Source organism: Mus musculus, chromosome 8, assembly GCF_000001635.26.
Source record: "Mus musculus strain C57BL/6J chromosome 8, GRCm38.p6 C57BL/6J".
Taxonomy (NCBI): domain Eukaryota; kingdom Metazoa; phylum Chordata; class Mammalia; order Rodentia; family Muridae; genus Mus; species Mus musculus.
In genome coordinates this window covers 111,887,578-111,910,429 of record NC_000074.6, presented here as the reverse complement: position 1 = coordinate 111,910,429, position 22,852 = coordinate 111,887,578, and the positions used below count along the sequence as shown (strand labels likewise).

Below are 22,852 nucleotides of genomic sequence, written 5' to 3'. Positions count from 1 at the left end.
TGGCTCTGCCAGCAGGCTTGATGATCCATCCACCCCACCCCGTGGGGGGCGGTCAGTGTTCCGGGAGCCCACCTGTGTCCTCCACCTTCCTGCCCTCGCCCCCCTCCCCCGCCCCCGGGCGTGGCCCACCACGGTCACGCCTGGGAAGGATAGAGGAGCCCTAGGCCAACTGGCTGCCTCCTTGCTCCGATCCCGCCCTGGCTCCCGCCGGCGGCCCCAGGCAAAGAGCCACCACCGACTGAGCGGCTCTTTGTGTGCGCCCTGGGTGCGCAGCGCAGAAGCGCAGCGGGCAGCGCAGGTAGAGCGGGGCCGGGACGGGGGAGGGGACGGGGTGCCTGCTCCAGGGTGGGGGGCCCGGGTCTTCGTGATAACTAAGGTTAAGGATAACTAAGGACTCCTGCACCCCAACATCTCGTTCTTACTGCTCTTCCGGGATTCCTATCTGGTTTTCTCCAAGTGTTTCTTATATGTTAGTACCCCATCGGTGCCCTCTAGATTCCCGGGCCGATGTCACTGGATGTCCCTTCTTCGCTGTGGGATCGTAAGAACGGAGTCTGTCCCCGTGGATTCCCAGGGAAGAAGGACTGCTTGTGGGGTAGAAATCGGAAGGGACCAGTCCTAGGAGTCTTTGTTGAGCCTGGGGAGAGAGCGGTTCTCCTCTGGGCGGCAGGGCCAGTTCGTGGGCAAACTCCAAGCTTTCGGGTATAGATGAGTAATCAGGTCTCCAGGTGGGATGTTCCATTTCAAGGAGGGATTTGGACTGAACTGGAGACGCAGCTCTCGTAGCTCACCGGTCTGACAGCTTAGCCAGGCTTGGTGGCGAGAGTGAATTGTGTATAATGTGTGTCATAGTGACAAGTTATGGTTCGCAGGGCTCTTGGAAATGGTCAGTCCGCCAGGGGCTTCACCCCTCCTTTCCCTCTCCCATCCACTAGTAGTGCATCATTTTAAGCTTGCTCAAGAGCTTTGTCACAGAATGCTGAAGAAAAAAATTAGTTTGCAACCAGATCTAGAATTTGGGTCTAGTGGCTTGGCTTTTCGATGTTCAGTCTTGGACACAGCAGTGGGTTTTCTTGGCCGCAGTATGTGCTGTGCGCACCCCAAAAAATGTTCCTTTCTCTTTCCTCCTAATACATAGCAGGAAGGGGAAACAAATTCAATTCCCCCCACACTTCGGAAGGAGGGCTTAAGGGTTCTGGGATTTGAGGCCTGATTACTTGGTACGGTCCAGGCTGTCACTGTAGCCCAGGGTGGCCTGGCCTCCAACTCATAAATTCTGGGATTACAGGACTGTGTTGCCATGCTCTTAGCTAAATACACCAAATGCTGTCTTTTTTTTTTTTTTTTTTTTTTTTTTTTTTTTTTTTTGAGACAGGGTTTCTCTGTGTAGCCCTGGCTTTCCTGGAACTCACTTTGTAGACCAGGCTGGCCTCGAACTCAGAAATCCACCTGCCTCTGCCTTCCGAGTGCTGGGATTAAAGGCGTGCGCCACCACGCCCGGCTAAATGCTGTCTTTTTAAAGATGAGGGAATTGAGGCTCGAACACGGGGGGGGGGGGGGGGGGGGGGGTAGGGGGGGAGGCTGGGGCTAGGCTGACTGGAAGCCCGGGTGCAGAAAGAGCTACATACAGGGAAGAGAAGACAGTGGGTGGGGTGACTCGTTCTAGTCTCATTTTACGAAGGAATCTGACATAGGCTATGAACCCAAAAGCCAGGCTTCCAGCCATGATTTCTCAGTCTTCTGTGTTGTGTGCACTTGTGTTTTCTCTGCCTGTACTAGCTGCCTTTTGTTAGAGTCAGAGGGTCATCAAAGTCTGTCTGGACTGCTGTGCTAGGGGTTTTCTTATGTGAGGAATTTCTCTTAGGTTCATAGAATAATATAATTATGACTCAGATCACAAGATCACCTGACTAGTGGTTTTGTTTTTTGTTTTTTGGGGTGTTTGTTTGTTTGGTTGGTTGGTTTTTTGTTTGTTTGGGTTTTTTTGTGGTTTTTTTTTGGGTTTTGGTTTTTTGGTTTTTCGAGGCTGGGTTTCTCTGTATAGCCCTGGCTGTCCTGGAACTCACTCTGTAGACCAGGCTGGCCTCGAACTCAGAAATCTGCCTGCCTCCCAGGTGCTGGGATTAAGGGCATGCGCCACCACTGCCCGGCTAAGACTAGTGTTATTTTAAGTGCTTTAGAAATATGAGCATCCCCGTCTTGAGTCGGAGCCCGTAAGTTAGGGATACTATGTCCTCTGTTTTATCAATCTAAAGTAAAAAACAGGCACAGAGAGATTAAGTAACCTGGTCCCTCCGATGGAACAGGGTCCAGCTTCTAGCCTCACTGGAGGACACACGCCATGTAGATTTGCACAGACAGGAGTATACTGGATGGTACTGACAGCCTTCAGCATCACCTAAGACAAGTCCATATTGAAATTTCTCCCATTATCTTTAAGATAGCTTCTAGAGATCATTTTGTCTTGTTTTGTTTCAAATTGAAGTATGTCCTACGACACCGTTTGACTGTTTCAACTTCCTTTCTTCTCAACTAATCCTTTTTAGTGACGTCATTGACTTGGGCAAATACTTTGCTCTTTTAAACATAAAGTCATTTAAAAATTACTCAGAAGGCTGTAGCTGGTCTTTTGCTACTTTTGGGGTTCTTTTCCCCACCCTTCATCCTCTCTGCCTTCCCCAGTTTCAGCCTGAATCACTCCATAGGAGAGAAAGAGAGAGATCCTTGAATCTAATTTCTTTTTTCGGTCTTTGCTCATAGCTGGTCTTTACTACTTTGTGGGGTGCTGCTTTGTCCCACCCTGTATCCCCCACCCCCAGTTTCACTCACTATTGCTAGACAGAAGAAAGAGAGAGAGAGAGAGTGTGTGAGAGAGAGAGAGAGACAGAGAGAGAGAGAAAGATCTTTGAATCTAATTTCTTTTTGTTTCTGCTTGGGGCACGACTATTAACAAACCACAACCAACCCACCTTGAATGACTGCAACCCCCACCTAGTGGAGCTCTAGTGTTTATAGACCCTCTGAAAAGTTCCCAGAATTCCAAACATCACACAATCACAGAAACTATCTGCAGCTGGTTAAACCACGCCCCTGCTAGAGCAGGAGGCAAATCAGAGTCAGCCACTGGGAAGCAGCTCCACACGTGATAGTAAAGCAAAAACACGTTCTGGTTTCTCTCTGGGGTTTGCTTTGTTTGTTTTTCCAAGACAGGGTTTCTCCAAATAGCCCTGGCTGTCCTGGAACTCTGTAGACCAGGCTGGCCTCAAACTCAGAAATCCGCCTGCCTCTGCATCCCGAGTGCTGGAATTAAAGCCGTGCGCCACCACCGCCCGGCTCTTTCTGTGTTTTTTAAAGAGCCTAAAATTCCAGAATTCTCATCTCAAAGGGTTGTGCATGGCACAGGTCTTTAATCTCAGAGACCCGAGCAAGATGAACTGAGTTGGAAGACAGACCACTCACTCCACAGCATAGCACATTCCAGGCTAGACAGAGCTACTGAGTGTGATGCTGTCTCTAAGTAAATAAACAAATGAACAAACAAACAAATATGAATAAATAAATCAGAGAACATTCTAGATGCTCTCTATAAGGGCTCTGCCAAGGAAGCACGGGGATATGTTAAATGTATACTCCCTATATAATATCCTGTGTTGCTATGGGAAGGAGCTTCACAGTTCAGGATCCCTCTATATGATTCTATGATTTTTAATAATTCTTTTTTTCTCAAAGATTTATTTATTATTATATGTAAGTACACTGTAGCTATCTTTAGACACACCAGAAGAGGGCGTCATCTCATTATGGACGGTTGTGAGCCACCATTTGGTTGCTGAGATTTGAACTCAGGACCTTTGGAAGAGCAGTCAGTGCTCTTAACTGCTGAGCCATCTCTCCAGCCCCTAATAATTCTTAAAGATATTTATTTTATGTGTATACATGCATTCCTGAGTGTATCTATAGGCATCAAGTGCATGAAGGAGCCAGGAGATTAAAAAAGGCATCTGATTCCTTAGAACTAAGGTTAGTTCTTCCCTACCCCCCCCCACCCCACCCGCCCCCCCCCCCCCCCCCCGTGTAGTCCTGGCTTCCTGGAACTCTGTAGACCAACCTGGCCTCGAACTCAGATCTGCCTGCCTCTGCCTCCTGAGTGCTCTGGAGTATACCAGCACTGCCTAAGAGATTTTGCTTTCATTGACAATTCCTGACTCAGAACAGCTTCTCTAAGGCAGATCAGATATCATATAAACTAGAATTTCTCTTTTCTCCTCCCAAGTCAGGTCATAAAAGCTCAAACTCACCTTCCCCCCCTCCCCCCCTCCCCCTCCCCCTCCCCCTCCCGCAGTGCACCTTGGAGCTTCTGGTTGTCCAGGAATTGTCTGAGTGCCTTGTCTAAAGTAGACAGAGTATCTTGAGGGGTCTTGCTCCATACCCCATGCCCTGGAGAAAGGAATGCTGCACAGAAAAGTCAAAGAATCTAGACTGACAGGCTCTGCTGGGTTCTGCACACCATGTAGCAGAAGACGTGCAGGGGAGGGAGTGTGTCTAAAAGCGGGAAAGGACAGAGTCCAGAGAGATTACTTGAGGTCTGTGCACCTGGAGAGGACCATGACGTCACTTCTCCTTTCCCACCCGAGATGTATGTTTTTATCTGTATCCTTTGTATGAAAATAAGTCTCCCCCTGAGTTCTGTGAGGCAGTCAAATAAATTAACCGAATTCCGGGAAGGAGTGAGTCATGGGAACTCCAGTCTTTAGCTGGTGGACCAGTCAAGCAAGCTGGAACTTGTTAACACACACCTAAAGAAGAAAGAAGGGTCTCAGAGCATGGTCCTTGAACTTGTGTCTCTAGGAAGCCTGAGTCAGAACTGAATTGACTTCAATGATCCACCGTCTCCTGAAGCTTGAATTGAATTGACTTACAAGAGGCACAGCCACTGCAGGATTGGTCGCTTGTATGGTAGTAGAATTCCCCACCATTCTGTAGGTCGCAGGGGCCTTCAGTGCTGATTGTGATATGAGAATAGGGGGAAAATAAATCAAAATCCAATATTTTTTCTCCATAACGCCCCCCCCTTTTTTTTTTTACTTCTGAGAATGGAACCTAGAGTCCCATGCATGCTAGCCAACTGTTCTAAAACCACTGAGCAACATTCCCAGTCCCAGAAAACTGTTTCTCCAAAGCAGAATTCCAGATGCTCAGAACTAAGGAAAGCAGTGCGTGCGTGCGTGCGTGCGTGCTTGTATGCGTGGGTGCATGTGTGTTCGCGCGCATGTTTGGGGTTGTATGTTTTGGTATCGGCTCAGAAATGCCTCAGGGTCTTGAGGAGTTTTTCAGTAATTGGGATTGAACCTAGGGGTACTTACATGCACGGGCTCTATCACGGATCAACATCCCCGGCTATATCCTAAACTTTGAGGTCTGTCCTGGAATTTGTGATCCGCTTGCTTCAGCCTCTAAAACTCCTAGGAATATAGGCTGAGTCACCAGCCCTGGCTTTCCAGACTGATGCGTGCACGTGTGATGTGTCCAAGCAGAGGCTTATTCATATACCATGACCCACATATAGAGGTCAGAGGACAACTCCAACTCCGGGGAGGTGCCTCTCTCCCCCCACAGTGGATTCTGAGGATGGAACCCAGGTTATCAGGGTTACACAGAAAGAAGCCAGCACTCACACCTGCTGAGCCATCTCCTGGGCCCTTGGCTGAGAATTTTCTGTTGTGAGGTATACAATCATTTTGCTTATCAGTCGATAGATATTTGAGGCGTTTCTGCTTTGAGTTTATCTCGCACGACGCCGTTGTGAAAGTTCCTGAGCAGGTTTTCCGTGGACATATGTTTTCTCTATTATTGGGTCTATAGTCTGGACGGGAAGAACAGCATCATGTGCTGACTCCGTTCAGCCCTCTGAGGAACTGCCAGACTCTTCCACGGCACCATTTTTTTCCATTCTCGTCAGCACTGGATCAGGGCCCAATTTCTCTTATTTCCAGTAACACCTGTAATTTTAAAAACTCCTGGCTCAGCCTTGTAATATCAGAACTAGGGGAATGGACCATGCACTCATAGTCAGCCTTGGCTACACAGCAAGTTTCTAGGCCAACCTGGCTACATGAGACACTGTCTCAAAAAAAAAAAAAAAATTCCGGGTGGGCAGGGGAGTGGGGGTGGGTGGATATGGGGGACTTTTGGTATAGCATTGGAAATGTAAATGAGTTAAATACCTAATAAAAAATGGAAAAAAAAATTCCTAAAAATCCTCCCAGCCCCTCTCCTTGCCTCTCCTCTCCCTCCCTGCCTCCCATCTGGCTTAGTACCACAATCTACTGATCACTCTACTGTGTCCCTAGCTTGCACTATCTATCTCTTTATATATATATATATATTGACAAGCTCTCACTATGTAGCCTTGGCTAGCCTGAAATCAGGTATGTAGACCAGGCTGGCTTCAAACTCACAGAGCTGCACCTTCCTCTGTTCGCAGGTGTATGCACCATGGAAGTCAGAGCCCAGCTATTAGAAGTTGGGTCCTGGGGCTGGAGAGACGGTTTAGCAGTTAAGAGCATTGGTTGCTTTTCCAGAGGACCCGGGATTCAATTCCCAGCACCCGCATGGGTGCTCACAACTGTTTCTAACTCCAGTTCCAGGGCTTCTGACACCCTCACACAGACATATATGAAAGCAAAATACCAATGAGCATAACATAAAAATCAATTATTTTTTATTTTATTTACTTTTTTTTGAAACAGGGTTTCTCTGTGCAGCCCTGGCTGTTCTGGAACTCACTCTGTAGACCAGGCTGGCCTGGAATTCAGAAATCCGCCTGCCTCTGCCTCCCAAGTGCTGGGATTAAAGGCGTGCGCCACCACTGCCCGTTTTATTTATATATATATATATATATATATATATATATATATATATATATATATATATATATAATTTTACATATATATGTAAAACATAATATTATATGTAAAAATATATATGTAAAACATATTATTATATAATTTTATATTTTTATATTTTATATATATATATATATATATTTTTTTTTTTTTAAAGGAAGAGGTTGGTTCTCTTCTACTGTAGAGATCTCAAGGATCGAACTCAGGGTGTCAGGCTGGGCAGGGAGCACCCTAACCCACTGAGCGATCCTGCTGGGGCTTCCCCTGCTCCTTTACCTTAGCAGCTGCCCTACTGGGAGATTTGCATTTCCCTGGTGACTAGGATGTACTTGTCAGTCATTGGTGTGGCTTCTCTGGAGGGGACGGGAGGTCTTCTTAGTCCTTCACAGGAACAACTCTTTACCAGTGTAGGGGTAAGTCGCTTTCTAGATGTTATTTGCAGCTGTCTCTCCTTCCATCTGTTTTTGCAGCGCCCCCCCCCATGCCCCCTGTATCTGTGCATTTTTAACACAATTGGGATCACCTGAGGTTAAGTTTAGGTACACAGCAGCAGGAAATGTGGGCTAAGCAGTCTATGAATCAACCCCCTTTGAGCCTCTGCAGGAGTTGCTAGAGTCCAGGTTCTGACTCAGCTGCTGTGTGGATCCTAAGGTGAGTCTTAATTTCCTAAACTTCAGTTGCCTCCTCTGTAAAATAGGGGCAATAATTGAACCCGCTTCCTCATTTCAAGGATCATATCAGAAAACAGACAGGGCTTGGCCTGCAGGAATCCCTCAACAAGTGGTATTTACTAGGCTGCCTCTTTTTAATACCTATCTATCTATCTATCTATTTTGAGGCAGAGTTTCTCTACCTTGTCCTGGCTGTCTTGCAGATCACTAATAGACCGTGCTGGCCTTGAACTCACAGAGACCGCCTCTCCAGGATGTAAGGCATGTTTCACCATGCCACTGCACTGCCTCTTGACCCACCACAGGTCCAGTTCCGACCCCTCTTTCTTTCATCTCTTAGTTTCCCTTTCTCCTCCATCCTCTTTCCCACCCATCCTTCTCCCTGAGGGACATGCTGGCTCTATCACAGCAGTCCTGCATCGTTGGACATCCTTGAGGAGTGATGTTCCCTGATCTCCTCGCCTAAAAACTGATGTGCCCAGCCACTGGGATTCCTGAGCAGGGCTGGCCTCCAGCTGACACCAAACTGAGAGAAATCTGAGCCTGCCAGTATCATGTGTCACTCTCTTAGATTCCACGCCAGGGCTGGGACAGGCTGGTGACAGGAGCAGCTGTCCGGTGGAGCTTGACTGGAAACTCCTGGGCTCCAGCTCAGTGCCTGCGATGGCAGACACCCCTTGTCTTGTATCTCAGGTTTCCCATCTGTAAACCAGGCAGAAAGCAGCCACCCAGGCCATGAAATAGCCAAGGATGCCTAGGAAACTCCACTGAAAGAAAAGGAGAGGGGGGCATGGCTAAATAATTACTCCTAATTAATTAGACTTGAATGGCGGGTGGTCTGATTTCAATTCAGTAAACATTCATTTATGTCATGGACTCATTTGGACTTACCCCACAACCCAAGCTGTCCTGAAACTCATCATTTAGCCCAGGCTGGCCTGAGACTTGCATTGGTACCCAAGATTACAGGAATAACTGGTTTCAAACCTTCTGGTGATCCTCCTGCCTCTGCTTCCCAAGTCCTGAGGTCAACAGCCATGCACTGTCTGCACTTGTTTTGTTTGAGACCTGGTCTTGTTTAGCCCAGGATGGCCTGGAACTCCCTGTGAAGCCCAGGCTGGCACTTTCTGCTTCTGGCCTTCCTGCTTCCACTTCCCAAGTGCTGGGATCGCAGGTGTGCCTCACCACACTAGACTGATGAACTATCATTGCTACATCCCTGTATTTAGCTCCCATATGGAAAAATAGTATGACCCAGAAGCTCTGTGTATCTGCCAGCACCCACTATCTAACCAGAACTCCTGGTTGTCACAGAAACTCAACTTGCACTGGTTTAAGCGGAAATGGAGTGCTTTCTCCAGTGGAGAATCTGCACCCCTGGCTCCAGAGGTTCAGATGATGCTGTTGGCTTGCTTGGGGCCTTCATTACTTCTCTGGTCAGTTCTCTTCTTTTGGCATTCCTCCCCCACCCCTTGGAGATTGACAGGTGTTCTGTTCCTTTTTAACTTTATTGTTTAGGTTTACTTATTTCATTTTATGTATGTGAATGTTTTGCCTACGGTGTATTTCTATGCCTGGTTCCAGCAGAGGTCAGGAGGGGCGGGGTCAGATCCCCCTGAACTGTAGTCATGGATAGTTATGAGCCTCCAAGTGGATGCTGGGAACTGAACCCAGGTCCTTTGCAAGAGCAACAAGTGATCTTGACCTTTGAGCCATCTCTACAGCCCAGGCGTTCAATTCTTAAGGTATTTCTAGATGAGGCCAGGAGTTGGAAAGGTAAGTATATAGACAAGCCAATCTTGAACTACATGCCCCCTTAGCAACCAAGGAGTACTGGATCAACTGCTTCCAAACTGTTGATGGATATTCTCCAGTTAAGACTGCCTGGGCATGGGTTTAAGCCAATAGAAAGTCTTTATTATCTGGCTGGCAACTACACTCTGGGTGTTGAGGACCCCAGTGTAGCCCCAATCCTTTCTCAGGGTGAGTATTTAAGCATAAAAACTATGTCCTAAGTTGACATACTTCAGTAAACAAGAACAGTTAGCCAGGAGTACAACTACAGAAGCCAAAAAGCAAGCTTAGTACATTGAGAGATGTTCCTAGAACTACAATCCCAGCATTTGGGAGGCAGAGGCAGGCAGATCTCTAGGAGTTTGAGGCCCTCTGGTATGCAGAGAGTTCCAGGACAGCCAGGGCTACACAGAGAGAATCTGTCTTGAAGAACAAACAAAAACATCTTGACTCCAACATTAACTTGTTAGCTTTCTTTCATTAAACTAGCAGTAACCGCCACAGATCTTAGACTGGTGAGCCATCCTATGGCTATGGGACCAAATCATTTGGACAGGTATGTCACAGGACATTTTACACCCCAAACTCGGTAAAGACCCCTTTTGTCTTTTGTCTCATGGACAAACAGATGAAAAGATTTTGAGACATCTGGCAATTCCAGGGCTGGAGCCAAAGCCAGAGCTGTTTTTAAAGCCTCAAGCACATTTTGTTTAGCCTCAGTCCAGATGAGGTGCTCAGTGCCCCGCTTTGTGTTGATGTATAGAGGCCTATCCATAGGCAACAATATCTAGCCATACCTAAGAACTCTTGAATCCATCTCTTGGTCTTTGGAGTCCAGATCTGAAAGAATGTAGCAATCTTACTCTGAGACAGACTCCTCCACTACCGCTGTTTATCTGGTAGCCAAGATAAGTAGCTTTCTACAAAGTTAGCTTTTCTTTCTTCCTTTCTTTCTTTCTTTTTTAATTAGGTATTTTCTTCATTTACATTTCCAATGCTATCCCAAAAGTTCCCCCCATACCCCCCCCCCCAAGTTAGCCTTTCTTTTTTTTTTTTTTTTTTTTTTTTTTTTAAAGATTTTATTTATTTATATGTAAGTACACTGTAGCTGTCTTCAGACACTCCAGAAGAGGGAGTCAGATCTCGGATGGTTGTGAGCCACCATGTGGTTGCTGGGATTTGAACTGCGGACCTTCGGAAGAACAGCCGGGTGCTCTTACCCACTGAGCCATCTCACCAGCCCAAGTTAGCCTTTCTTAACTGACATTTTGTAGCCCAATGTCTGTAATTCTAGCTGCAGTCCCTTAGTGGCCCTTTTATGATCTGTTTTTCCAGGACACCTTTGATGGAAGGACAGGAAGTCTGCATTTAGTGTCTTTAAATCCTGGGGCAACCTGGTCCAGGTCTATTGCCTGCTTCAATCTCACACTGGGTCTGTCTATTTAAAATAGCAAAGATGGGTTGACTCACCTCTGCCAATGGGTGGCTGAGGAACACATTTTATAGGTCTAAGAGGGTATATATAATCTGTTTCTCTAGAAGAAACAGACTCATGAGAATCAAAGGTTCCAGGTACCTTCATAGGTAGAAGAGGCCTGTTCTATGGTGACTGGCAGGGCACCGGGATGCCTGTCTCTTTAAGCCGGGCAATATGGACTGCAATTCCCCTTTTTGTTTGTTTGTTTTTGTTTTGTTTTTTTCAGAGACAGGGTTTCTCTGTGTAGCCCTGGCTGTCCTGGAACTCACTTTGTAGACCAGGCTGGCTTTGAACTCAGAAATCCACCTGCCTCTGCCACCCTAGTGCTGGGATTAAAGGCGTGTGCCACCACGCAGGGCTGCAATTTCCCCTTTTGTTTCCAGGATCGTTGGGTATTCTTTAATCTGGAAGGACACAGATGGACTGGTTGGTTGAACAATCCTGGGGAGTTGGTTTCTACCTATAGCCCTCCTGGGTGGGGAGGGGGGATCTTTTTTGTCTGTTTGAAAGATAAGTTTAATTGTATCCTTTTGATTGAAGGCAGAACTTTGAGCTAGGAGATATTCTCTGGCAGAGAGTAAGACACCAAAATTTTACCTGATGTCTGTTAAGTCTGAGTCAGAGAAGATGCGTGGCTTTCAGTTGCTTGGGGACTGGTCTGGCGCTGTGTATATAAATGCTGAGTTCTGAACCCCAAGATCCGGTTGTCCACAGGCAGATTCTCACAGTAGGTCAGCTTTGTGTAACCTAGAGCTGTCTCTCCGGGAAGCTCGACCCCTTTGGCTCTTGGAGCTGTCTCACCGGAAGTTCAACACCCTCACACCCCCCCCCCTCTGTTCCCGCCGCCAGCTGCCAGCCATTTAGCTCTCTTCCAGTGTTGTTCTGGGGAGAAGCCATCGTTTGGGCATAGACTCGGTCTTCAAAGGCCAAGCCTGGCTGCTAATCTCTGAGGTTAAGCACCTTCCAGCTACCTCAGACAACTGAGACCTATTTATTTTTTATTTATTTATTTATTATATGTAAGTACACTGTAGCTGTCCTCAGACACTCCAGTCAGATCTCGTTACGGATGGTTGTGAGCCACCTTGTGGTTGCTGGGATTTGAACTCCTGACCTTCGGAAGAGCAGTCGGGTGCTCTTACCCACTGAGCCATCTCACCAGCCCTTTTTTTTTTTTTTTTTTTTTTTTTTTGAGACCTATTTATACCTTTCAATTTTTCTTTTTTCTTTTTTTTTTAATTTTTTTATTACGTACTTTCCTCAATTACATTTCCAATGCTAGCCCAAAAGTCCCCCATGCCCTCCCCCCCCCTCCTCTACCCACCCATTTCCACTTTTTGGTCCTGGCATTCCCCTGTACTGGGGCATATACAGTTTGCAAGTCCAATGGGCCTCTCTTTCCAGTGATGGCCGACTAGGCCATCTTTTGATACATATGCAGCTAGAGTCAAGAGCTCCGGGGTACTGGTTAGTTCATATTGTTGTTCCACCTATAGGGTTGCAGATTCCTTTAGCTCCTTGGGTACTTTCTCTAGCTCCTCCATTGGGGGCCCTGTGATCCATCCAATAGCTGACTGTGAGCATCCACTTATGTGTTTGCTAGGCCCCAGCATAGTCTCACATGAGACAGCTATATCAGGGTCCTTTCAGCAAAATCTTGCTAGTGTATGCAATGGTGTCATCGTTTGGAGGCTAATTATGGGATGGATCCCTGGATATGGCAGTCTCTAGATGGTCCATCCTTTTGTCTCAGCTCCAAACTTTGTCTCTGTAACGCCTTCCATGGGTGATTGTTGAGCGTGGTGGCGCACGCCTTTAATCCCAGCATTCGGGAGGCAGAACCAGGTGGATTTCTGAGTTTGAGGCCAGCCTGGTCTACAAAGTGAGTTCCAGGACAGCCAGGGCTATACACAGAAACCCTATCTCGGAAAAAAAAAATTTCTGGGACTGACTGGATGACAAAGGAAATCTTTTTAGCAGCTGTCTTTAATCTCTTTTAAAAGAACCTCGGGGAAAACTTTTAAAGTCTCCCTCCCTGGTCAGTACTGAACAGAAGGGAAAATATCTGTTCTGTCTGTCCAGGCTCTATTGTCTGGCATCTGTCACCCAGGGACTTTTTATCTATCTATCTATCTACCTATCTATTTTTTATGGACTATTTTTTGTTTGTTTTTGTTTGTTGTTTTTTGTTGTTTTTTTTTTTTTTTTTTGAGACAGGGTTTCTCCCTATAGCCCTGGCTGTCCTGGAACTGGACTATTGGTTTAAAGGGTGACATAATTGTAAATCTCGAAAGAGAAAGAAATGGAACTTTGTCTTTTCCTTCGGGCTCAGTCCAGGGAACATTTTCTCCTTCCCCGGGGTTGCTTAGAGCAGCCATGATGAGAAGAGCAGGGACTTCTCGTTGGGGGATGAGTTCTACCTCCCTCTGTGCGGTTTGCTTAGATGGCACGGGGTCCCCCAATTGCCTCACACAGGGGCCAACCTCAACAGCGACAGCGAGCAGGAGCCAAGCAACAAAAGAAGCAAGCACTCCTGCTCCTGAGGTGGGACTGGTGGAGGTTTGGGACGAATTTCTCTGGGTGATCTGGCAGAGCCAAAAGGTTTGGGTCCCCAACAGGAGAGGACAAAGGACTTAAGCTGGGTTGGGGGAGGGTCTCACACTGGACAATACAGGTAAACAAAACTGACAGAAACACATAGAAACACACACACACATACACACACATACACACGAAAGGAAGGAAGGAAGAAAAAACGGTGGCTACCATACCTTCATACATAAACAGAGGGATCCAGTGACATTTCGCATGGCATGGATCCAGCCACATACCTGTTCTTTCGAGTCCAAACAGCCACATACCTGTTCTTTCGAGTCGCCTTAAAGGAACTCACTTTGTAGACCACTTAGCTCCACAGGTGGCAGACCAGGCAACTTTCTAATTTCGGGAGGTGGTGTCAGATCCCTCTGAGGAGTTAGGCAGTGATTGATCAAAGGGAGCCCTGGGAACCTGGACCATCTCCGGCTGCACACCTCCTAGGAGTCCTCTTACTACTGCGTTCTTCCTTGCTTCAAGGGGCTCGGAGACCCTGTGTCTCAAAGTCTGGTCTCTGGCATCTTGCTGGGTCTCCAGAAATGTTTTAGGGTATTATCCACCAGAGAAGACTATTCCGACATAGGTTTAAGCCAATAGAAAGTCTTTATCAGCCAGCCAGCAACTATATTGGGTGCTTGGAATCCCAGTGTAGCCGCAAGCATTTCTCAGGGTGAGCTTTTAATCACAAAAATCATGTCCTGGGTTGACATACTTCAGTTAACAAGAACAGTTAACCAGAAGCAGAACTACAGAAGACCCCCCCCCCCAAAAAAGTTTAGTAAATTTAGAGACTTTCCCAGAACTATGGACTTCGATGGACTAGGTCTTTGTTTTAGTTTTGGCAGGTGGTGCTGTCTGTGTGCTGAGTTTTACAACCTGAATGGTACTTCCATCATGGAGTCAGTTGTGCTAAGGTCTAGGGCCCTGTTACAAAAGCCTGGGCACTTTTGAATGAATGAGGAGTGATTCCTCATGGAAAATCTACAGGTTATTATGTGTCTGGCTGTTTTTCCTCTTTTTGTTTTTGTTTTTTTGTGGGTAGTGGTTTTGTTTTTATTATTTTTGAGATGGTTTCATTTAGCTCAGGCTAGCCTTGAACTCCCAATCGATCCTCCTGCCTCCACCTCTCAAATAGTAGGATTACAGGTACATGCACCACTGTGCCTGGCTTAGAGGCTGTCTTGCAAAGAACGCGTGCCCAAGACATACAGTCATGGCCAGACTGCTCATGCATTGCCAAGCCCCATACCAGATCCCTGCGAACTGACAGACACTTGAGAAAAAAACAAAACCACAATCCCGACCCTCCTCCTGCCTGCAGGCAAGAAGGAGAAATGGAGAACAGCATAGGCAGAGTGGCTTTCCTTGAGAGATGACGGGTAGTAGGTTACATCAGAGGAAGCTGAAATGATTCTATGTGAAGACAGGGCTGGAGACTACAGAGCCGAGGGAGGGTTTGGGGCCTTGGAGCCTGGAAACTCTTTTGACAAACCATGAAGTACAGGATTCTGGATGGGAATTAGCAACATATTTGGAAAGCCAAGCGGCTTGGCACAATCAGATTTAGATAGTCCTGGGGCACCCGTCCAAGGTTTGGCAGAGGCAGAGGGGTAGATTAGTGGCCCTTCTAAGTTTGGATGTCTGGGCCATTCACTGGTCTTTTGATCATCCATAGATGAGTCCATCCCCCCCCACCGTTTTGTTTTGTTTGTTTGTTTGTTTTAGATTGACTTACTTTTATTTTATGTGTATGGATGTTTTGCCTGAATGCATGCGCACCGTATGCATGTGTGGTACCTGTGGAGGCCAGAAGAGGGAGCCAGATCCTGTGGAACTAGAATTATGGATGGTTGTAAGTTGTGAATGTGTGGCCTAGGAACCAAACCCCAGTCCTTGTATGGTCAAGGGCCTTGCAAGAGCAGCAAGTACTCTTAACATTGAAACCATCTCTCTCGCCAAACCCTGCCGGGTGAGTCCTAATGTGCGTAGCTAGACTGTCAACTCCACAGTCGGGGGTGCCTCTGCATTAGACCCTTTGCCCTGAGGATCTGGTTTTCTGAGTTCTTCCTTTCTTTCTGCTTCCCACATTTCTTCTTCTTCTTTTTTTAATCTCTTGCCCCCTTTATTGTATAACTTTACCAGCTAAGGGGCTTTAATACCAAAGAAAATGTTTTGTTTTATTTTGAAAATGGTTTTATTATAGCTTTTATTTGGGTTTTGGGGGTTTTTTGGTTTTGTTTTTATTTTTTTGTTTTTTCAAGACAGGGTTTCTCTGTGTAGCCCCGGCTGTCCTGGAACTCACTTTGTAGACCAGGCTGGCCTCGAACTCAGAAATCCACCTGCCTCTGCCCCCCGAGTGCTGGGATTAAAGGCGTGGCCACCACTGCTTTTGGTTTGCTTTCTTGAGACCAGGTCTCCTGTACCCCAGATGGCCTCAAACAATCAATCCTCCTGCCTCATCCTCCCAAGTGGAAGATTACTGCATGAGTTAACAGGTGCAGCTTTTACTTGTTTTATTATCAAAGATAACAAACAGGCTGGCGAGATGGCTCAGTGGTTAAGAGCGCTGACTGCTCTTCTGAAGATCCCAAGTTCAAATCCCAGCAACCACATGGTGGCTCACAACCATCCGTAATGAAATCTGATGCCCTCTTCTGGAGTGTCTGAGGACAGCTACAGTGTACTTATATATAATAAATAAATAAATAAATCTTAAAAAAAGAAAAAAAAAGAACAGATTATCTTTAAAAAAAAAAGATAGGGCTGGTGAGATGGCTCAGTGGGTAAGAGCACCCGACTGCTCTTCCAAAGGTCCAGAGTTCAAATCCCAGCAACCACATGGTGGCTCACAACCATCCGTAACGAGATCTGACTCCCTCTTCTGGAGTGTCTGAAGACAGCTACAATGTACTTACATATAATAAATAAATAAATCTTAAAAAAAAAAAAGAAAAAAAGAAAAAAAAAGATAACAAACATATTAAGGTGCTAGAGAGATGGCTCAGTGGTTAAGAACACTGTCTGCTGTTCCAGAGGTCCTGAGTTCAATTCCTAGCAACCACATGGTGACTCACAACCATCTCTAATGGGATCTGATGTCCTCTTCTGGTATGCAAGTGTACATGCAGATAGAGCACTAAATAAATAAATAAATAAATCTTTAAAAATAAACATATTAAAAGGAAACATTAAGTACATTGTGTGTTGTAGCTGTTGTACCTTGTAAAATCATTTCTTGTGCCGGGCAGTGGTAGCGCAGGTCTTTAATCCCAGCACTTGGGAGGCAGCGGCAGGCAGGTTTCTGAGTTCGAGGCCAGCCTGGTCTACAGAGTGAGTTCCAGGACAGCCAGGGCTATACAAGACCCTATCTCGAAAAACAAAAAATCATATCTTGTACATTTTTAACACTGACTTAACCATAAGTTATAACAGGCATTTAAGACAGAAAAAAAAAGTATATATGTGTAAAACGGCAAAAGGCCAGAACAGGCTCTAGCTGGTTGTCCCCTAAGCTCAACACTATCTGTGAGCACACAGATGGCCCAATGGTATTTGTTTGTTTGCTTGATACAGGGTCTAATGCCTACCTGGCTGGCCTCTGGCTCTCTGTGTAGGAGATGGTTATACTCTGGTTATACTCTGTTTGCATCAGTTATGAGCTGGTAAGGGCTGGGAGTACAGACATTTGTCACTTACCACCTTGCTTGGGTTATGGGGGCAGGGGAATCAAACAAGAGTCTTGCTTCTTGCTTTTTTTTGGGGGGGGATTGAGGCAGGGTTTCTCTGTATAGCCCTGGCTGTCCTGGAACTCACTCTGTAGATCAGGCTGGCCTCGAACTCAGAAATTCACCTGCCTCTGCCTCCTAAGTGCTGGGATTAAAGGCGTGTGCCACCATGCCCAGTTGTGGTTTAGATCGTGCCCCTCCACTGGCTTTTATGATGGTTCTAGGGATGTAAATTTAGGTCCTCATGCTTGCTCAGCAAGCACTTTTATTAAAATAATAATAATAATAATAATAATAATAATAATAAGCCCTGGACTTATTTTTGTTTTTATTCAAGTGCTGGGCTGCTGGGAATTGAATTCACTTTCTCTACCACCCACATCAGCACCAGGCTCAGCTGAGCACTCTACTGCTCAACTACAGTCCTTTGCTCGTCTTTGCTGACTGGGCATTCCTGTGTCTGAACTCTAGTTGCCTCAGTGAAAACCGATAGGGAGAATTAGCTCCACCTTCTAGGAACATTGAGAAGGGAATACTTGACCGTAAAGATAAAAACCACGTACCACTGCCTCCAACCTCTTGCAGTTAACCTGTGTGGGAACAATGGAGTCCCTAGTCCCTAGGAGATAAGCCTCGTAGGACTTGGGCTCTGAGACACCCTGAGTGGCTATTAGAAGTTCTTCCTCATTCTTGAATTTCAGTACCAGGGTCAGATGGCACTGCTTCTAGTACACAAGCCACTTAAGAAGAACTCCGGCTTTCCTAGAACACAGGTGACAAACACCTTGGCTTGGGTCAAGACGAAGTCCTGGCCAGGCATCTGCCTTTGGTTTGGGAGAAAGCAAGAGAATAATCTGAAGTGGAGTAAACCTTCAGACTGCCATGGGAAGTTCCAGGGACTTCCAAACTGGAGTCCTGAGCTAACCCTGCCTGCATCTCCCCTCTAAGCCTCGAATCCTCCAACTAAACCTCAGAGGTCATAAGGTCTGCTGCAGGGGCAGTTATGTTAAATCAATGGCTGTGCATAAAGCAACAAGTGCTTGCTGGCACATCTGGCGCCTCGTGCAGAGCAGACAGGGGGCGGTTCCCTGTCTTCCGGGTTTTCTAGAGCTGGGTGTGTGATCCAGGAAGACGCCCCGGAATCAGCAGGAAAGACAGCCTTTAAGTGTATTCCAGGAATTTGACCTCTGCTTGCTCTGGTCTTGCTCGCTCCAGCCCAAAGATTTATTTATTATTCTATGTAAGTACATTGTAGGAATACACATGATGGAAGGACAGAACCCATTCCCCCAAATTGTCTTTGTCCTTTGACCTCCTATATACTCACACCCACACTTCCCCATACACACAAAGAACAGAGGGGAAGGGACCAGAGACCGTGTATCTTAGTAAGCTGTGCATCTCAGGCACAGCACAGCATCTTCAGACTCACCAGAAAAGGGCATCAGATCTCATTACAGATGATTGGGAGCCACCATGTGGTTGCTGGAATTTGAACTCAAGTCCTTCAGAAGGGCAGTGAGTGCTCTTAACCGCTGAGCCATCTCTCCAGCCATCCTGTTTATTTTATTTTATTTTATTTTATTTTATTTTATTTTATTTTGGTTTTTTTGAGATAGGGTTTCTCTGTATAGCCCTGGCTGTCCTGGAACTCACTTTGTAGACCAGGCTGGCCTCAAACTCAGAAATCTGCCTGCCTCTGCCTCCGGAGTGCTGGGATTAAAGCCACCACGCCTGGCTTCACCCTGCTTGTTTTTAATAACAAAAATAGTGCTGTTTGCTAATAAAAAAAAAGTCATACAACACGGAAGCACACGGTGTTCCAGTCTTAAACCACGGGTGTTACTACACTCTCCTTCGCCTAAGCTTCATTGAGTCGTCCCCCGCAAATCTTGGAAGCCAGATGCTTGTATTATCCCCCTTTAACAGATGAGTGAATAGAGGTTTAGTGAGATTGCCTGGTCCTACGATCACAGAGCAGGAAGCAAAGAGGCAGGACCCTCAAAAGCCCGGGCAGCTCAGACATGGCCAATCACCCAGCAGTGACTCCGTAAGAGGGATTCTTAAGCAAAAGGCAGGAACTTTGTTTGAAAAACTAGTATTTGCTAAACCAGGTGTGGTAATACATACCTGAAATACCAGCACTTAGGAGCCAGAGGCAGAAGTAGAAGTTTAGGGTCCTCTTGCAAATTCACACAGAGTGCAGCTTGCACTGGGCAGAAGTTCAGGCCACAGTTAACCTTACCCCTCCTTTTTTTTAGGCCCTAGCCAGAGGTATGCGGCTACCCCGTTTCTCCAGCACTGTCATGCTTTCGCTCCTGATGGTACAGACTGGCATCCTGGTCTTCCTGGTCTCCCGGCAAGTGCCATCGTCCCCAGCAGGCCTTGGGGAGCGTGTGCACGTGCTGGTACTGTCCTCGTGGCGCTCGGGCTCGTCCTTCGTGGGCCAGCTCTTCAGCCAACACCCCGATGTCTTCTACCTGATGGAGCCGGCTTGGCACGTCTGGGATACGTTGTCGCAGGGCAGTGCCCCCGCACTCCACATGGCCGTGCGTGACCTGATCCGCTCAGTGTTCCTATGCGACATGGACGTATTTGATGCCTACCTGCCCTGGCGCCGCAACATCTCGGATCTCTTCCAGTGGGCGGTGAGCCGCGCATTGTGCTCACCTCCGGTCTGCGAAGCCTTCGCTCGTGGCAACATCAGCAGCGAGGAGGTGTGTAAGCCTCTGTGCGCAACGCGGCCCTTCGGCCTGGCTCAGGAAGCCTGCAGCTCCTATAGTCACGTCGTGCTCAAGGAGGTGCGCTTCTTTAACCTACAGGTGCTCTACCCGCTGCTCAGCGACCCTGCGCTCAACCTGCGCATCGTGCACCTAGTGCGCGACCCGCGGGCCGTGCTGCGCTCCCGAGAGCAGACAGCCAAGGCGCTGGCACGGGACAATGGCATCGTCCTGGGTACCAACGGCACGTGGGTGGAGGCGGACCCCCGGCTGCGCGTGGTCAACGAGGTATGCCGCAGCCATGTGCGCATCGCAGAGGCAGCCTTGCACAAGCCGCCGCCCTTCTTGCAAGATCGCTACCGCCTGGTGCGCTACGAGGATCTGGCCCGGGACCCACTCACCGTAATCCGTGAACTCTATGCCTTCACCGGCCTGGGTCTCACGCCGCAGCTCCAGACTTGGATCCACAATATCACGCATGGTTCAGGGCCAGGCGCGCGCCGTGAAGCCTTCAAGACCACATCCAGGGATGCGCTCAGTGTATCCCAGGCCTGGCGCCACACGCTGCCCTTTGCCAAGATTCGCCGGGTCCAGGAACTGTGCGGGGGTGCACTGCAGCTGCTGGGTTACCGGTCTGTGCATTCGGAGCTTGAGCAAAGGGACCTCTCTCTGGACCTCCTGCTGCCAAGAGGCATGGACAGTTTCAAGTGGGCATCGTCCACGGAGAAGCAACCGGAATCTTAGAATTTTAGTGGAGAGACCCAGCTATAACATTAGGGTCTATTGGAGTATGATAAAGAAAGGGCTTGGAGAACCCAAAAGCAAGTAGCTGGGAGTGTGAGTGATCTTGTCCTGTACTAGGAAAGGATGGAGTCCAAATCCCACATCTCTTTCTGTCCAGATTGTAGTTTTCGGTTGGGTCTTTTAGGATTTGGATTCCCACCAAGTACTATCGAATGGAAAGCAAAAGCTGTGCCCACTTCCTTCAGAGAGGCAGCCAGCCTCCTACTAAAGCACTTCCTTTCTCGTTGACTCTCTCCCCTCTTTGATCATACCATGCAATCGCAGAGAATGGGGTCCCAGGCCTGCTCTGGAGTGCGGGAAAGGCGCGGCTGTGGGCTGGCTCCTAAAATCTGTGCACCTGCCTCTCGTTGGCTCACCCAGACCTCTGCTCACTGCCACGCCCTAGTATCTCAGTCCATCATAGACTTGGACAGTTATGGGCCTGGTCAAGGAGGAAAATGAGACGATGCTTCCCTCTGTGATTCTCTGCCTGACCTTCTAGAAGGGAATCCAGGCACACACACAACCATACCTGAGGAGGATGGCTTTTTAATGAATCTTTGATTTGTCCTGAGATGAAAGATCCTAATTTATGGAAATAAACATAAATATGCTGCGTGATCCAGATTATAGCCTATTGTGTTTGAAAAGCATCTTAAGAAGTAAGAGGAAGGGCTGGTGAGATGGCTCAGCGGTTAAGAGCACTGACTGCTCTTCCAAAGGTCCTGAGTTCAAATCCCAGCAACCACATGGTGGCTCACAACCATCCGTAACAAGATCTGACTCCCTCTTCTGGAGTGTCTGAAGACAGCTATAGTGTACTTACATATAATAAGTAAATAAATATTAATAAATAAATAAAATTTTTAAAAAAGTAAGAGGAAGCCGGGTGTGGTGGCACATGCCTTTAATCCCAGCACTTGGGATGCAGAGGCAGGTGGATTTCTGAGTTCGAGGCCAGCCTGGTCTACAGAGTGAGTTCCAGGACAGAGAAACCCTGTCTCAAAAAACCAAAACCAACCAAACAAACAAAAGTAAGAGGACTTATTCAAGGTCACATTTTAGGAGAAATGAAGGAAGGAGCTGGATTAGCTCTTTGCCCTGGGGCTGCAGTGGGTAATTCAGGTTTTCATAGCTCTGTGTCCTAGCAGCAATAATCTCTAGCTATACTTTCCCCCTAGAAATACAGCTAGGGGGAACAGGAAATGCTAAGATTCTGGGTCCAGAGCCAAGAATCCAAAGCATAACCTGGAGGAGCCTAGAAGAAGACAGAGAAAGGAGAGAGCTGGGGAGGTCTGGGCAGCAAGCCAAACACAGCCAATGTCTGGGAGGCGCGTGGGGGCAGGTCGTGGGGTGCCTGGAACTCAGGCTTACTAGGAGCTTAGAAGAAAAGATGGCTTAAGGGTGTGTTCTGCCATGCCTTCATCCTTCCAAACAGAGTAAGATTACTTCCTGCAAACCACACCCAGCTCTGACAGCAAAGGGCACATTTAAGGGATGCTGGGCGTGCTGAAAGCTTAGTCCCAGGCTCAGGAGATGAGAGCCAGCGAGCGTAGAGTAAATGTTTAAAGGAAGAGCAGGCTTCCTTCCTCAGGGGAGGGCAAGGGAGTGAGTGGGTTTGAGTCCACATACCAAGCACTCACTGTAAATCACATGGGGGCACACACGGATCCAGGAACTCTAATGCTGTTGCCACAACACTGTCACCATCCTGGGTGCTGGTTCCTGATTCTCAGCATAGGTGTGACCTTCAGTAAGTGGTGGAATTTAGGACAAAGAATAGGACAGATGATCTGAAGACTTCAGACTTTTTTTTGGGAGTTGGGGACAATCATGTTCCCCAGGCTTTCTTGAAACACATTATTTATCTAAGAACTTTCCTATTACCATGATAAGACAACATGGCCAGGGCAACTTATATAAGAAAGCATTTAGTTTGGGGCTTATGGTTCCAAAGTCCACGGCCATCATGGCAGGAAGCATGGCAGCAGACATAGCTCTGGAGCAGTAGCTAAGAACTCACATCTGGAGAAAGAGAGAGCTAACCAGGAAATGGCTAGGGCTTTTAGAACCTCAAAACCCAACCCTCCTCCAGCAAGGCTACACCTTATCTTTCCCAAACAGTTCCACCAAGTATTTAAATATATGAGCCTCTGGGAGTGTACTGGCTAGTTTTGTGTCA

At 47.3% G+C, this 22,852-nt stretch overlaps 1 protein-coding gene across 1 annotated transcript; it reads left to right on the top strand.

The window, feature by feature from the left end:
* Positions 1-230: 230 nt before the first annotated feature.
* On the top strand, positions 231-21,295 carry Chst5 (carbohydrate (N-acetylglucosamine 6-O) sulfotransferase 5). Its single transcript, NM_019950.2, has 2 exons — positions 231-298; positions 19,429-21,295. The coding sequence occupies exon 2, from the start codon at positions 19,444-19,446 to the stop codon at positions 20,629-20,631; it is 1,188 nt and encodes a 395-aa protein (NP_064334.1). The 5' UTR covers positions 231-298; positions 19,429-19,443; the 3' UTR covers positions 20,632-21,295.
* Positions 21,296-22,852: the final 1,557 nt, after the last annotated feature.